The sequence below is a fragment of the Misgurnus anguillicaudatus genome, chromosome 17 (genome assembly GCF_027580225.2).
Source record: "Misgurnus anguillicaudatus chromosome 17, ASM2758022v2, whole genome shotgun sequence".
NCBI classification, from domain to species: Eukaryota; Metazoa; Chordata; class Actinopteri; order Cypriniformes; family Cobitidae; genus Misgurnus; species Misgurnus anguillicaudatus.
The window spans coordinates 26,028,004-26,044,214 of NC_073353.2; the positions used below are offsets into that span (position 1 = coordinate 26,028,004).

The following is a 16,211-nucleotide window of genomic DNA, read 5'->3' on the forward strand; positions in this document are numbered from 1 at the left end:
GTACCAAAATGCAATGAAGCAACTGAACGTCTGACTGGGGTGTCACTCTTCCTCACGCGTGCACACGCACAAACAAAAGTGCACGTGCGAGCATACACACAGGTTGTTACCATAGCAAATAGGCTCAGCCCCAGAAATGATATATTATATGTTAAAAGCCTAATGGTAAATGCTGCAGGTGTAGAAATGTACATAAACCAGATATTTACTTTGATGTCAGGGCTAGATTACAGCATGAAACCTGTTGTGCATATTAATAAATTAAAGTGTTTCATTGTTGGCACTGGCACTTATAAACACTAAATGGGTAAAAATTGAAATAAATAGGCTTATTTCTTGGAGCCAAATACCTCTGGTTTTTTTAGAAATAAAAGCCAAATGCTTGAACATTTTACAGCCAAGTCATTTTCGTTATGCATTATTTGTTTTGGTTGTTTAAAAACACACAAAAAAAATTATCCGATTACTCGATTAATCGATCGATTCAGTGCTAGATTAATCGATTACAAAAAGAATCGATAGCTGCAGCCCTAGTGTGAATGGGGTAATATACAGATCAGGTTTTGTCAAAAATGCAGCAATCAGTACATCTTTATATTCAGTAATGCATTGCATTGTCCTGTATGCCATATTCCGCCACCCACAAAAAGTCTGTCTGCAATTGAAAAGTAAATTAAAATAAAATGTATAGCTTTCATGTAAGAAGCTGTCATGTAAATGTAAAATTTTACAGCAAATAAAAAATTACATTAAACAATTGTTTCTTTAACAATTGTGTTAAAGAACGAGTCATATTTAATTAAAAATAATTTATTTATGGCAAAACTCAAATATATTATTTTTAGAGTGGGGACAGTAAATCAATCTGTGTCATGGCACAGAAAATAAACTACAATAATAAAAACAATTAAACTACTAGTTGCAGAGCATACAATGGGTACAGTAAATAATGGTGACAGAAGTCATGTATATGCACCCTCATGCAGCTGGGGCATAGGAAGTGACATTGCATATATGACACGCTCAGATCTGTTTACTTGATCGCCGGCTGTCTTCACGCTCCAGTGGCCTTTTTTTTGATAGGGAGGCAGATATTTCAGTGGCTAAGGCACTTGTGCTCAAACAGATCTCACACTGGGTCAATAGGCCACAAACACTACATTTATTAAATTGACAGATTAAAAATTGTGTGACTGACCATGTTAATTTTTACGAGTTTCTTTCATTCACGTTTACATTAATTGAATGCTTACACCAATGCCTTTAGATATTGTTCATAACAAATCTTCAGAATATACTGTACTTAATGACCCAAAATATGCCCGCAAAAGCATGATAAGTCAAAAAGGAGTAAATTCTCTGATCATAACAAGCACTCAAAAACAAAATTAAAACCAAATATGCATGTTAAATTAACTGAACAGAGGTCACTGCCACCAGTATGATAATGTTGTGAGTCTCTCGCCTCCAATAAAATTAAAATGCATGTGTTAACTTAGCATATAATTGATGCAAGGTTAATCACCCTGTCTTTAAATAATCTCAGGTCTTAAAGAACAAATTATTTACTTTATCTCCTACATAAACCTGACTGCTTTTCATGCCAGAGTATATATAAAAGACAAGAAAAGGCTTTATTTCCAATATTCATTCTTTTCTGGTTCAGGGAGCCAATGATTCACGATTCAACGTCTCTCTGCGCCTATTATCCTTGATTCACTAATTTAACAGTCCACAAATTATTCAGTAGTAATTAAAGGGCTTGAACAAGCCACCTGCCCATTATTTTAACTTCTAAAGGACACAATCTAATTCTTCCCGTTATTATATCCCCAAAAATAAATTGTGACAACCTTTATAGAGCACTTTACCTTGATTATACCCCTGATATGCATTTTGGCGATCATTTCTGCGGTGTAGAGGAACATCAGCAAAGTGTCCAGGGTGAAGGTGACATACTGTAGGGGCGGGTAGTGCTGAAAGGTCTTTGGTGTATTCATACACACCGAAATGACACTGATTATGGCACAGGCCCGTAGGAGAGAATGAACCCACTAAGGAGAAAGAGTACATAATCAGTCAGATAATTTTAACATTAACCTTGTTTATGTTGCACCTGGTCCTAACTGAAATCAAATCTGTGCAAACCAACTCAATCACAGCCAATCAAAAATCTAATTGAACATTTAAAGGTATATTTCACCCAAAAATAAAAAAATCAGGTATAGTTTAAAATGTCGTGACATTTGGACTACTATTGGTGCTTATATGTGCTTTAGCTGCATTCATTATATGGAAACAAGCTGGATAAACAAGCCGGTACACAAAATATATACTGTATAGTATATATATACAAATGTGACAAATTTGAAAATTCATGAGGGCATTTATATATTTTTAATTTGGCAAACTATTCCCTTTAAATACATATACATTGATAAGGATTCTAGACCAAAGTGTTTATTCTATGTGTGGGACTACTTAAAGAAACCAAGCCTTTATTAAAATGCATTTTCTTAAAAAAAAGGTTGCAACTATTTGGACTAAAACGATAACACGAAACAGACATGATTTATTAGTTGACACATAACGCATGTCTAGTTTGCTTTTGACTGCTACAAAGCCTATTTTTGGACGACTATTAGACACACACATTATTATGGCCACATGATGATGTTTTAAAGATTTGTTCACGTACTGGTTTGTTGATCCAAAGGATGTCAGCACTGTCTGTCAGTGTTTCATCAGGCCCAAAGTCGGTCATAGGCTGGGCCTCGACCCGCGAGCTCTGCTTCCTCTTGAGCATACTTGGGCTCGCTGTGCTATAGAGAGAGTGGATCTGAAAGACAAAAGGACATCGACCACAACACTAACTTAAAAAACACATCAAACAAAGCTCAAGATCTGTTCGTAGCCATCAGGTTTCTTTCTTTACTTATTTATTATAGATACTGGTGGTGTTGTATACAAAATAGCTCATTTAAAGCATTAATTTAGTTATTTGCAATTTAGTGTGATGCTAAAATAGCACTTTTGTACAAATAAATAATGTGGTATTAAAGGCACACTCCACTTTTTTTGAAAATATACTCATTTTCCAGCTCCCCTAGACTTAAACATTTGATTTTTAATTTGGAATCCATTCAGCTGATTTTGGGGTCTGGTGCTACCACTTTTAGCATAGCTTAGCACAATCCACTGAATCTGACTAGACCACCAGCATCGCGCCAAAAAACAACCAAAGAGCTTCAACACTTTTCCTATCCAAAACCTGACTCTTCTGTTGTGTACTAAGACTGACAGAAAATGAAAAGTTGCGATATTCTAGGCAGATATGGCTAGGACTATACTCTCATTCTGACGTAATAATCAAAGACTTTGTCACTGTAATATGGCTGCAGGAGACAAAATGATATTACGCAGTAGCCAAAAAAAATCCCCTAAGTAACTTTCAATGGCAGGGGACTATTTTCGGGCAGCGCGTAATATCACTACGCCTGCTGCAGCCATGTTACAGCAGCAAAGTCCTTGATTATTACGCCAGAATGAGAGTATAGTTCATAGCCATATCTGCCTAGAAAATCACAACTTTTCATTTTCTGTTGGTCTTAGTATACGATGTAACTACAAAAGAGTCGAGTTTTAAATAGGAAAAATATCCAAACTCTTTGGTTATTTTTTAGTGCAATGCTAATGGTCTAATCAGATTCAATGGATTGTGCTAAGCTATGCTAAAAGTGGTAGCGCCAGACTCGACGATCAGCTGAATGGATTTCAAAACGGTAAAAATCTAATGTTTAACTCTAGGTGAGCTGGAAAATGAGCCTATTTTCAAAAGAGTGTCCCTTTAAAAACAACACCTCTGTCGAAAATTCATGAAAGTCCTAGATGGATAAACATCTAATGCTGATTTAACATCTACCTACAGTGGCATGCAAACAGATTTGGGCTAATGTATGATACAGCATGGAAACACGGTTCTGTATGATGCCAAACAGTATGCGTTGTAGTGTTGCACAGCCATTGTTAAACACAGTCAAGCATATGATGTACATCAAACAAAGACTGTTGACTTCACACAGAAATACCATCTTACCTTCTGCAAAGATCACACTGGATCTTCACCATAACACAAATGACAGGCAGCCAATAGTGAGACCACAAAAAATTGGCAAATAGGCCATTCTTACAAAGGACAATACTAAAACATGAATATGACAAACTCACTGAAACAAAGCGCACATACCAACGGGAAAAGTAAAGCTGAAATTGCTCCAGCACTGCACATAACATGCGATCAGGCATACCCTGTAAATAACACACAACAGTTAGTTAATGTGGCATATGATGTACCAAATGGGTACAATTATATCGACAAATAATGTCCACCACATCAGACATGGCATATATGCAACACTGAGTGGCGGAGGTGTGGACGGATGGGACTATGGGACCATGTTACTCACGGTCAGGCTCCTCATTGGTGCATTCATCCCCGGCATAGAGTGGGGTGCAATTCCGTACGAATGACAGTAAATCAGAGTTGAGGCCTGTCCTGCAATAACATCATAAGCCTTTAATTCTATTTATGAACCATAACTTCAAGGCGGGGTGCATGATTTTTGAAAAACGCTGAGTACCAAAACACACTTGTAGCCAATCAGCAGTAAGGGGCATGTCTACTAACCGAGAACGTTGCCTGGGTTGCGAATCTAGTGGGGTAGGAACGTGTTTGTTTAGGTGATTTCAAATGTCAACATTGGCTTTCAGAGATCATGCACCCCACCTTTAAATATGTCCAGTCAATAAATGCTACATCACATAATTTCTGAAAGCATGACCTTTATATGTGATGAAATCAGGATAAAATAGTAACTAGTAATGCACAGTAAGGTCACGCAAGACTTCATGCTTCATATGTCATATAACTTGAAGAGCTTTATCTAAATTGGGTAGTATTACTAAATCCACTTTCACAAAAAGTTCAATAATGCCAAGGTCATTTATGGGTCAATTTGAAAGAACATAATCTGGTGTCTACATTTTTAAAGCATGCACTGTGAGCCCATTAAGTGTTGCTTATAAAGTAATACATCTATAAAGTAAAACTAAATAAGTGCACAAACATAGTGGGGTGCTTAGAACAACTTCTACATAGTCACAAGCAATTTGCCAAGTAATTGCTACAGTCAGCATATGCTGATAGATAGGGGTTTGAAGACAAGTGAAAACTAAATTATAGGGTGTAAGTGCAGTAATGTGGGAGTAAGTTGCAGAAGACTACAATTAGTTTCACTTTTTCCGAAAGGACTATGTGCCTAAAGGCAGGATGCGATCACTAAACATTTTAATGGTGGCTGGCTGCACAGATCCACTTGTTCTGAGTTTACTTTTAGATTCATTAAGAAGTCTGTGTTTTAGATTAGAGGCATTTTGTATGCAACATTTACTATGGGGTTGGTTACCGATTTTTTTTTCTTCGATTATTTCAAATTTACATTTTGATGTGATTTTCATTTTATTTAAACCGGGGAATCGAGATATTGAATGGAAGTTAATTGCAGTCAAAGTGAAACAGTGCAGGCATCATCTGGTTACACAGCAGGGTTTTCCTGCATTAAAAATGAAACAGCTTTTTTTTTAATTCCAAAACCAATTATTATTTTATGCGGTTTGCTCTGTGTACACAATGTGGGAGAAGTAATTAAGCCCCTATGAAATCTGTTTAGTTTTTTCCCAAATTCTGTTTTATTATTCTTAAATTCTGTGTTTTCTGTTTTAATTTTTCTAGATTCCAGTTTTAATAGTAAAAAAGTGAGAACTATATTGTATAGCAGAAGAGCACTCAGTTTGCAGCACTTCGACCTTGGTAAAATTGACAGAAGTTTGAGCGAGAGGGGGAGTAGTCAGGAGTAGGGATGTAACGGTATCAACAATTCACGGTACGGTAATATTTCGGTATGGCGCCCACTGTACGGTAATTATTGGACCATTTACAGGAGGGAAAAAACAAAGGACGACTTGGAAAAACTGCCATAAGTGTTTATTAAACAAGACTGAAAATTACAATGTACAAAGTGTAGTGTAGTGTAGTGTTTACAATTTTCATAAAAAGGACAAAAATAATTAGACCATATAATAAAATAAAAAATAAAGTTTTAGTTTAGTTTATCAACTAAACAACTTCCAATCAGTCAGGTTTTAAGAATTGAGTCACTCCCTCAATTGACCTAGTTTTTTTATTTATTATTATTATTAAAGCTAATGCTCGGTACTCCTTTAAAAACAACGGTTGTGATTGTAAAATCACGAAAAGATAATGGGTTTTAAGATGGATCAATTCCTGAACACAAAAACAACCCAGTAAAAAGGATAATAGCAGCTTATTGTAGCTGGACCTAGAGCTGAGGTCAGTTCACTCAATACAGGGGTGCGTTTCCCAATCGGAAGTCTGCAGCCTCCATAGGTCGCATTTGTAGGCTGCATACGTCATGAAGACCGTCTTCTTTCAGAATATTAACATTTTTCAAGTTGAATATTATTCTTATTTAATCGTATATTGTTGTAACACGCTTATGACTTGCGAATGTAATACTCAGTTAACTTAAATACACCAGGCGTGTAATAATGACGGATGCAGCCTGCATACGCGACCCAAGGAGGCTGCCTTCTAATTTAGAAACGGCATACACACTCTCCTCATTCACGGATTTACTCACTCCTTTTGTGTATGTCCATCACATTTTGTCCTTTCTCGTTTCTTGTCACAGCGAACGCAAACTTTTTCCACACATCAGACTTAAAATTCGCGTTTCTTTTGCTTCCACCATTGTCGCTCCACTTGTAGAGAGGCATCAGAGTGGCACGCATGAGATTATGGGAATTGTAGTTCCCGCGTCCGTACACTCCCTTCACACGTGTTGCCCGGAAGACCTAACGTTTTACCGAATCATGTGACCACGGTTGTACCTGGAAAATTTAATTCCGCAATACCACGAAATTTATAATACCGTTACATCCCTAGTCAGGAGTGATGATGTTACTGCGCCAGAGGTCGAAATCCTGCAAACTAAGTGCTCTTCCGCCATACAATATAGTTCTCATTTTTATCTGCTTAAAAATCACCACGTTTTATTTTGTGCAACCATATACTTGTGTAACTAATCATGTAACAGCCTTTAAATGAAAACATGGAAGTGTTTGGTGTCTTCTAAATTTATCCCTGTTTGGATCCTAAGAAATGAATGGGGCTAGACTAAATGCTAACACATTCATGACGTGCTGTGCAAATAATAAGTGCCCTCATTGAAAACAGATAGGTATGTATTTATTTGTCTAAGTTGAGGTAAGAACATAGTAAAATATTGAAAAATGGTGGTGTTTTCCTTTAAATTTAATCTAATCAAATTTTAAACAAATCATAGGAGAATGTTATGAATAGTTAATAGAGAAATAATAGTTTGTTGTGGTGTGAGATTAAGACAGTGTATAAACAAAAGATTGTAAAAATGCCAGAACATAGGTTTTAGGTCTAGTTTTCATATTTTGGCTGCCATTATATTTCTAAACAATGCCTAAACTCTGCATAGATTAAAAAGTGAATTCATTTTAGATTCATACCATGTTTATAACTATACCTTAGTGCACTTAGATTAGAACTTTAGTTTCTTTAACCAGATGTTCTTCCATTTTATAAAAAGAATGTTATTGGAAAGAGAATGTTACTGCAGTATTGTTGAAGTTATGTTTTATGTTGACTAGTAAAAAAAATAAAAATCATCCATCTTCAAATGTTCTGAAATAAAAAATCTAGACTTATTTTTACCAAATCACCCAGCCTTAATTTGCTACAGAAAATATAGCATGTGGCAGTGTACAGCAGCACAGTAACATTCAAAGATTGCAGATGTTTACTATTTTAAAAATATCACATAAAATCACATGCTTCCTCTGGCTGTAAACAATCTAATGCAAAGTAAACAATGTAATGCAAACCAATACATCACTGTATACATGACAAATGAACAACAACAATAAATCTGTGATCGTGTTTTGAACAGGCCCAGGCTGTTACTAGCTGGTAAGGATTCCCCAAAATTAAATCAATAAAGTTTTCTCCTTTGTCTGTCTGTCTGTCTGTCTGTCTCTCTCTCTCTCTCTCTCTCTTCATAATCAGTCTTTAAGGGTTTGTGCTTTTATTATTATTCATAATTATTTATTACCATAAATAAACATTGACACAATCTTTACACTAATCCTAAATACAAACAACTATTAAGAACATGCAATGAAACATACACATTTGACAACCAAGTCTTTAATTTAACCACCAAAGAGATAACAGTCAAAAGAAGAATATGCTTAACGTATATACAATTATGTCGATATATTTAAGCTTACATGCCACTCCAGAAAACAGTGACATCAGCACTGATACGTGAGCATTGAGCAGGGAGATTCCTCCTGCTGCTCCACAGTTACTATGGCAACAGAGGAGAGCAGGTCTGCTCCCGCTATGGTTCTCGCTGAATATCATCTTAAGCCAAAACAAACGCGATACATAAAACATAAATCCATGTTGAATATCACACAGCTTATAATATTGCCCTCATTGGTCATAAATGTATTCTAAAGCGTTTTAAATCCATTACAACGCTGTATTTTTTAACAAAGGCCTCTGGCTGCGTAACGTTAGTCGGTGTCCTGTAGGCTACACACTTCCTGGTAGACATGCAAACAAGCCGATTAAATCAAAATACCTATTTTACCTGCCACTGTAATCGAATTCGCGTGTCGATACGACAGAAATAAAAGCTCTTATGACTTACTGGTTGTTGAAGTATCGTCTTTAATGCAGTGTATAGTCCATGACTCGTTGAAGTGAGCTCGAGCTTCAGTCACAACAGCCGCGCGACAGATGCGCACCGGACGCGCGTGACCCACTACAGCAGAGCTCACTGGAGGAGACGCCGCAGGCCTGTACATGTACACAATCTGAATTGTTATTGTCATTCTTTTGCTTAAACAATGCTAAATGCAGGTGAATAAAATAGAAATGATTTTTTAAAATTGTTAAATGATCTTAAATGGGTAAAATACAACACTGTTTTAAAAAGCAACAGTAATAATGATATTAAGTTTGTGCAATAAGAATAATAAAACTAACGAAATAAAGAATCGTATTCAGCATAACAGAGTAAAGAAAATATATAAATTAAAATAAAATTAATAAAGCCTAGACGGGAAGACATGAGTTAGTTGTCTTGGGTTAGGCTAGTTAGAGTCAAAAGTCTAGATAAGGAGGATAGAGCCGAGCTAAAATTAATAAAATTCTCGAGATTACCTATTAGTTTTTAGAGAAAAAAAGTCCAAATAGATTTAAGTCGTAATATTTTGAGAATAAAAAAGTCAATATAACAAGAAGAATATCTTAAAATTTAGAGGAAAAAAGTAAATAAAGTCATATTATTGAAAAATATGAAATTTTATTTGTCTAATTTTAAATCATTTAAATCAAATTAAAAAAACATGAAGCTGCACTCTTTTGCTAAACTGAAAATATTGTAGTAGCCTTGTTTGCAGTTAGCTGTCCCCCAAACGCGAACAGTGTTTGATTTTCCATGAAATGTGATCTGTTCCTCGTTTAGGTCACACACAAATAATTCTAGTTTCTTGTGTCTTTCACTCATTAAATATACACAGTATTGGAGGAAAATGTAAGTGAACTCATTGACTAAATACTTTATTGAAAGCTAATTTACGTCATAAAACTGGAGCATTTAAAAAAAATAGTTTGAAGGTGTGGTTAAGTGCTACTTTGATTGATAAAAAGACACTCAAACATTTCATGATGTCATAAGGAGCTCTTATTATAATAATACCACCCCTTAATCTGCACTATCCAACCACAGCACTGACATTAAGTGCAGAGAAAAAGAGAGAAAGAAAATAATTCACAGCACAATTGAGTTTCAATTGCAAAAAACCACCATCATTGTGATCAATGTTTGCACTTCATCCGCTTATTTGCATTTTAAAAGACACACCCAAAACGGTACATTTTTGCTCACACCTACAAAGTGGCAATTTTAACATGCTATAATAAATTATTTATATGGTATTTTGAGCTAAAACTTCACATATGTGCTCTGGGGACATCAAAGATTTATTGATATCTTAAAAAAGTCTTGGGACATGGCCCCTTTATGAAGCATCAGGGGCCTCATTTATAAAGCGTACTTACGCACAGATTTGATCGTAAAGTGTGCGTACGCAAAAATCCATGGCAAAGTTCATATTTATAAAAACTGTCTTTGACGTGGAAAAGTGCTTAGCGCCACGTCAGGGTCTGAGCAGACGTACGCACTTTTGCTTGTCTGATTGCTGCAGGTTTTTGGAAATAAAAGCCATTCTTGACGCTCGAAAAGGGTTTAAACATTGAGAAGCGCTCTTTTATATGTCTATGACATTTAGGGTGGCCATTCGTGCCAGTTCCGCCGGACACGTCCCGAACATGTTTTTGGTTCAAGTCGCGTTGCTTGACCACATACGTCATCGAGGTTCTCACATTTTAGTTAAAATACATAAAAAAAATAAGATTTATTTATTTTAAGACAAACAATCATTGTAGTTTCATTCTTACCTTGAAATGTAACAGTTGCTTTTCTAAAATTGAACTCGAAATATTAAACCTTGATGACGTATCCGGTCGACCAACGCAACTTCCGAAGAACGTACACTCTAAAAACAAACGGTGCTATATAGCACCAAAATTGGTTCTTTGCTCGTAATCATAGAAGAACCATTTTTAGTGCCATATAGCACCGGTGAAGCACCAGTGAAGCACCTGTGTAGAACCATATAGTGCTTTGTAGAACCATATGTGGTGCTACAGTATAGTGGTGCTATAGTGGTGCTATATGGCCCCTAAATGGTTCTACACAGGTGCTACACAGGTGCTTCACCGGTGCTATATGGCACTAAAAATGGTTCTTCTATGGTTACGATCCAAAGCAACAGTTTTGGTGCTATAGCACCGTTTGTTTTTTTAGAGTGTACCCGAAAACATGTTCGGGATGTGTCCGGCGGAACTGGCACGAATGGCCACCCTAATGACATTAATTAGGCATCGTTTAAAGGCGGAGATCTGAAACTGCTCACAAGTTCAAGATCATTTGCGATTTATAAATTTCACATCTGAAAGAAAGGGGTACGCGTGTTTTCTGAGCGTACATTAGGTTTATGAATCACACGTACGCATTTTTGATAAATGATCGTAAGATCATATGTAGGATGATTTCTACGCTGCATTTTATAAATGAGGCCCTAGCTCTTATGAACCATGTCTTTCTAAAGATATCTGATTAAGAGTCGTTGCACTCCATAAGGCTAAAAAGCGATACAAAACAATCTCAAAATGTTTAGACATCCATTAGTCGACAGTTAGACAAATTGTCTATAAATGGAGACAGTTTAATACTGTAGCTACCCTTCCTAGAAATGGACACACAGCCAAGATGACTCCTAAGGCACAACGCAGAATACTTAAAGGGATAGTTCGGCCAAAAACGATATTAAACCCATGATTTACTCACCCCCAAGCTGTCCGAGTTGCATATGTCCATCGTTTTTCAGACAAACACATTTTCGGATATTTTAGAAAATATTTTAGATCTTTCTGTTTATTAAATGTAATGTTGCGGGGTCCAGCAATAGTCCACGACCTTCAAGTCCAAAAAAGTGCGTCCATCCTTCACAAATTAAATCCAAACGGCTCCAGGATGATAAACAAAGGTCTTCTGTGGGTAATCCGTGCGGTGTTGTTGTAGAAATATCCATATTTAAAATGTTATTAACGTTTTAAACTACCTTCCGGTAGCGCCGCCATTTTGGAGTGATGCGCATTCAGGATGAGAGCTTACGCAGCGTACAGAGTTTCTCTGCTGCTTCTCTGTGCCCCCGCCCTCCGAATTTGTCATACGTCACTAAGAAAAGTGCGTACACTACGCTAATCCTCTCTCCTGAGTCTAAGATGGCGGCGCTACCGGAAGGTAGTTTATAAAGTTAATAACATTTTAAATATGGATATTTCTACAACAACACCGCACGGATTACCCACAGAAGACCTTTGTTTATCATCCTGGAGCCGTTTGGATTTAATTTGTGAAGGATGGACGCACTTTTTTGGACTTGAAGGTCGTGGACTATTGCTGGACCCCGCAACATTACATTTAATGAACAGAAATATCTAAAATATTTTCTAAAATATCCGAAAATGTGTTTGTCTGAAAAACGATGGACATATGCAACTCGGACAGCTTGGGGGTGAGTAAATCATGGGTTTAATATCGTTTTTGGCCGAACTATCCCTTTAATGAAGTAAAAAAGAACCCACGAGTATCAGCTAAAGGCTTGAAGACATCATTGAAACATCTCTGTTCATGAGTTCACTATACGTACGTCTTTGAATAGGTACACTGTCTATGGCAAAACACCATGGAGGAAGCTGCTGCTCTCCTGAAAAACATTGCTGTGAGCCTGAAGTTTGCAAAAGAGCACCTTGGCAAACCTCAGTGATACTGGAAAATATTTTATGGACTGATGAAACAAAAGTTGAATTGTTCAGGAAAAATACTATGGGGCAAAGAGGGCACAGCTTACCAACATCAAAACATCATCCCAACTGTGAAGTATGGTAGAGGGAACATCATGATTTGGGCATGCTTTGCTGCCTCAGGGCCTGGACCACTTGCAATCATCGAGGGGAAAACGAATTTTAACAAAAGAAAAAACTTTAAAAACTTTTTTTTTAAAGTTTAACAAAATATCAATTTATTTTATTTTATTTTACTTGTTGATATGTTTTATCACTGTTTAAAATGTTAACATACATAACAGAAGCCAAGCTAATATAAAAAATATATAATAAATAAATATTAAAATTAATAGAACATGCTTCGGCGGGCAACTCACAGACTCTGCGTGGGCAATCATGTTGGAGACACCTGCTGTGCACTATAAACTTTCCTGTGTGGACAAACTACACAACTGCTGCAAAATGTTTTAGCTATAATGTACATATTTCACTTATTTATGGAGTTTGAGGGGGTATTGTAATATACAATAATATACAATCTTCAGACCTACCGAAAATATTTAAGTAGTTTAATGCCAAAATGCAAAAATATTCATTCAGACTTTATATTTAATGATTTGTGTTATTATTGAGGTAAGAAAAACATTACGACAAAACAGATAATCAAAGTTACCACAACATGTTCTGCATTTATAATTGTTATTTCAAAATTTATTTGTGTGTTTGCAATACATTCCAGCCACTAAAGTCGATATTTCAACTGTGAGGAGGTACACTGTAAAAAATTCCGTAGAAATTACAATGTTATTGCAGCTGGGTTGCCGGCAACCCACAGCAGATTTAAATTTATGTTATTTACTGGCAAGAGCCTGCTCAAAGCCAAATAAATTTTAAATATCAACAAGTCTTTATCTTTACAGAATAAAACTATACAATAACAGCCTCATGCAAAGCATTCTGGGAACCAGAAATCATTATCAAACTTTTTCTGTTTTTGCTTCAGATTTTGTTTCCCAGAATGTTTTTCTTGATGCTGTTATTTTAGTTTTACTCTGTAAAGACAAAGACTTGTAAATGTTTAATGTTCATTTAACTTTGAACAAAATGTTGCCAGTAAAAAACATACATTTAAATCTACGGTAAGTTACCGGCAACCCAGCTGCAATTTCTATGGATTTTTTTTACAGTGTAGCAGAGGAAAGCAGCACAAAGATATTGTAAAATCCTAAAACATGAACAACTGTTTTTAATTATGGCGATCAACTTTTTCTTTCTTGGCATTTTATCTGTTATGCTGACTTCTGCCTTTGCAGCGAGAGTCATTCCTATTGAAAGGCATTCATATAGAGAGCTCAGTTGGCCTCTCAAGAGTTTAAGCTGGGTTTGGACAGCCCGTTTTCCCTCTGTTTGGAAAAGTGGAAATTCCTGAAGTCACTTCACTTCAGGTTTCTGGTGGGGATTTAAACATGCATGCAGAGACTTTGGTGAACTCCGTCTTAGTTTCTATGCTTTTGATTTTGCTCTCTGGCGTTGAAGAAACTTTACTGCAGTCACTGAGGTAAGATAATGCTGTGTTGTATCGGTTTGATTTTTCTGTGCAACCAAGTTTTGCTGACAGACTGGGTGAAAAGTTTACGTATAGTTTTAGCTAGAACTACAGAGTCTATGCTTATAGGTTTATATCTTGAGCTGTTTCCTTTTCTTTCTTTCTTTCTTTCTTTCTTTCTTTCTTGTTTCCAGCAACAGAAAGCTGCCAACAGTGTTTTATTTGTTTTTCTTGCTGTCTGTCAAACCATGTTTAACTTCAATGTACGTTTTTTAAAGTCAAACAACACATGGGCTTTATAAACCTTTTTAATTGTTTCATTCAGTTTTGGCAAAACTTCATAACCGTATTTTTTAGTTCAGTGGTTTATTTATAACAGGTGCACATTCACCCTTATTACATGTGTACCACAAGGCATGCTTGTTTATTGTATATTTTGTGCATTGCACAAAAGTTGTCTTAAACAGAAATTGGATACAGAAAGTGTTTTTGAAGGTGCTTTTGTATCTGACAGACTTCCATGTAAGTACAACCATACCAAGCCTCTGTTTGGTTTAAAAAAAATAGTTGTATTTTTATTACTCTGTAATGTGAGAATGTCCAGCTGCAGAGACGAAAAGCAGGAGTGGAATGTAAGAAAGCTACCAAATGAAACATGTTTTTTCACATGGGAACTCGGTGAGAAAATAATATACAGTGAAATACTGTCTGACAGTTTGTTTTGAGAGTATGTAATGAAATTCTTGTTCTTGAAATTCGATTTTCTTTTTTTTACCAACCCACACCGCTATTTAATCTATCTGCTTTATAACATCTGTCACCATTGTTACAAAAATACAGTATTTGTATTCAATATATATATATAGCATATATATATATATATATATATATATATATATATATATATATATATATATATATATATATATATATATATATATATATATATATATTTTATTATTATTATTATATATATTTTTTTATTTATACTGTATATGTATTTATTGAACTGTACCTTTTTATTGCGTCAGTAGTTTCAAAGAAAAAATATAAAGGTGCAATGTGGTACTTTTAGAAGAATCTCTTGACAGAAATGCAATATAATATACATAACTATATTATCAGTGGTGTATAAAGACCCTAATAGGAACTGTATTGTTTATATTAGGGGAGAGCGGGGGCGAAAGTACCATTTTTCAGAAAAACTTAAAGGAATAGTCTACTCATTTTCAATATTAAAATATGTTATTACCTTAACTAAGAATTGTTGATACATCCCTCTATCATCTGTGTGTGTGCACGTAAGTGCTGGAGCGCGCTGCAACGCTTCGATAGCATTTAGCTTAGCCCCATTCATTCAATGGTACCAATCAGAGATAAAGTTAGAAGTGACCAAACACATCAACGTTTTTCCTATTTAAGACGAGTAGTTATACGAGCAAGTTTTGTGGTACAAAATAAAACGTAGCGCTTTTCTAAGCGGATTTAAAAGAGTAACTATATTTTATGGCGTAATAGCACTTTTGTGAGTACTTCGACTCGGCGCAGTAACACCCTCCCTCTCCCATTATGAGAGGGCGAAGGGGAGCGGACTTTTCAGGTGAGTCTAAGTACTCCCAAAAGTGCTATTACGCCATAAAATATAGTTCCTCTTTTAAATCTGCTTAGAAAAGCGCTACGTTTTATTTTGTACCACCAAACTTGCTCGTATAACTACTCGTCTTAAATAGGAAAAACGTTGATGTGTTTGGTCACTTCTAACTTTATCTCTGATTGGTACCATTGAATGAATGGGGCTAAGCTAAATGCTATCGAAGCATCGCAGAGCGCTCCAGCGCTTACGTGCACGCACACAGATGATAGAGGGATGTATCAACAATTCTTAGTTAAGGTAATAACATATTTTAATATTGAAATGAGTAGACTATTCCTTTAATTTGTATAATTTCTTCCAAATTCAGAATTAATATTTATGAGTTATTGGTGTTTAAAGATCTGTTAAGTCCGTGGGATGGAATAAAAAATAATATCTTATGAGTCGTGGCTCAATTTGAACAAAAAAAGTAGTGA

The 16,211-nt window shown here is 35.7% G+C and overlaps 2 protein-coding genes across 4 annotated transcripts in view; one reads left to right on the forward strand and one right to left on the reverse strand.

Annotated features, from left to right (window-relative positions):
- The window catches only part of nalcn (sodium leak channel, non-selective), a 117,014-nt gene extending 108,039 nt beyond the window's left edge, over positions 1-8,975 (reverse strand). For 2 of the 3 annotated variants that reach the window (XM_055216122.2, XM_055216121.2), the window contains exons 1-5: positions 8,829-8,897; positions 4,467-4,555; positions 4,247-4,308; positions 2,699-2,839; positions 1,872-2,054 (exon numbers count right to left, since the gene is read on the reverse strand). In XM_055216122.2, coding sequence (XP_055072097.1) covers positions 1,872-2,054; positions 2,699-2,839; positions 4,247-4,288 — 366 coding nt within the window. In that variant the 5' untranslated portion in view covers positions 4,289-4,308; positions 4,467-4,555; positions 8,829-8,897. Of the gene's footprint in view, positions 1-1,871; positions 2,055-2,698; positions 2,840-4,246; positions 4,309-4,466; positions 4,556-8,828 lie in introns of all 3 variants that reach the window. The other variant, XM_055216123.2, reaches the window with a different exon arrangement.
- Positions 8,976-13,902: 4,927 nt separating this feature from the next.
- Positions 13,903-16,211, forward strand: part of itgbl1 (integrin, beta-like 1) — a 74,233-nt gene continuing 71,924 nt past the window's right edge. The window contains exon 1 of the mRNA XM_055215330.2: positions 13,903-14,153. Coding sequence (XP_055071305.1) covers positions 14,062-14,153 — 92 coding nt within the window. The 5' untranslated portion in view covers positions 13,903-14,061. The remainder of the gene's footprint in view (positions 14,154-16,211) is intronic.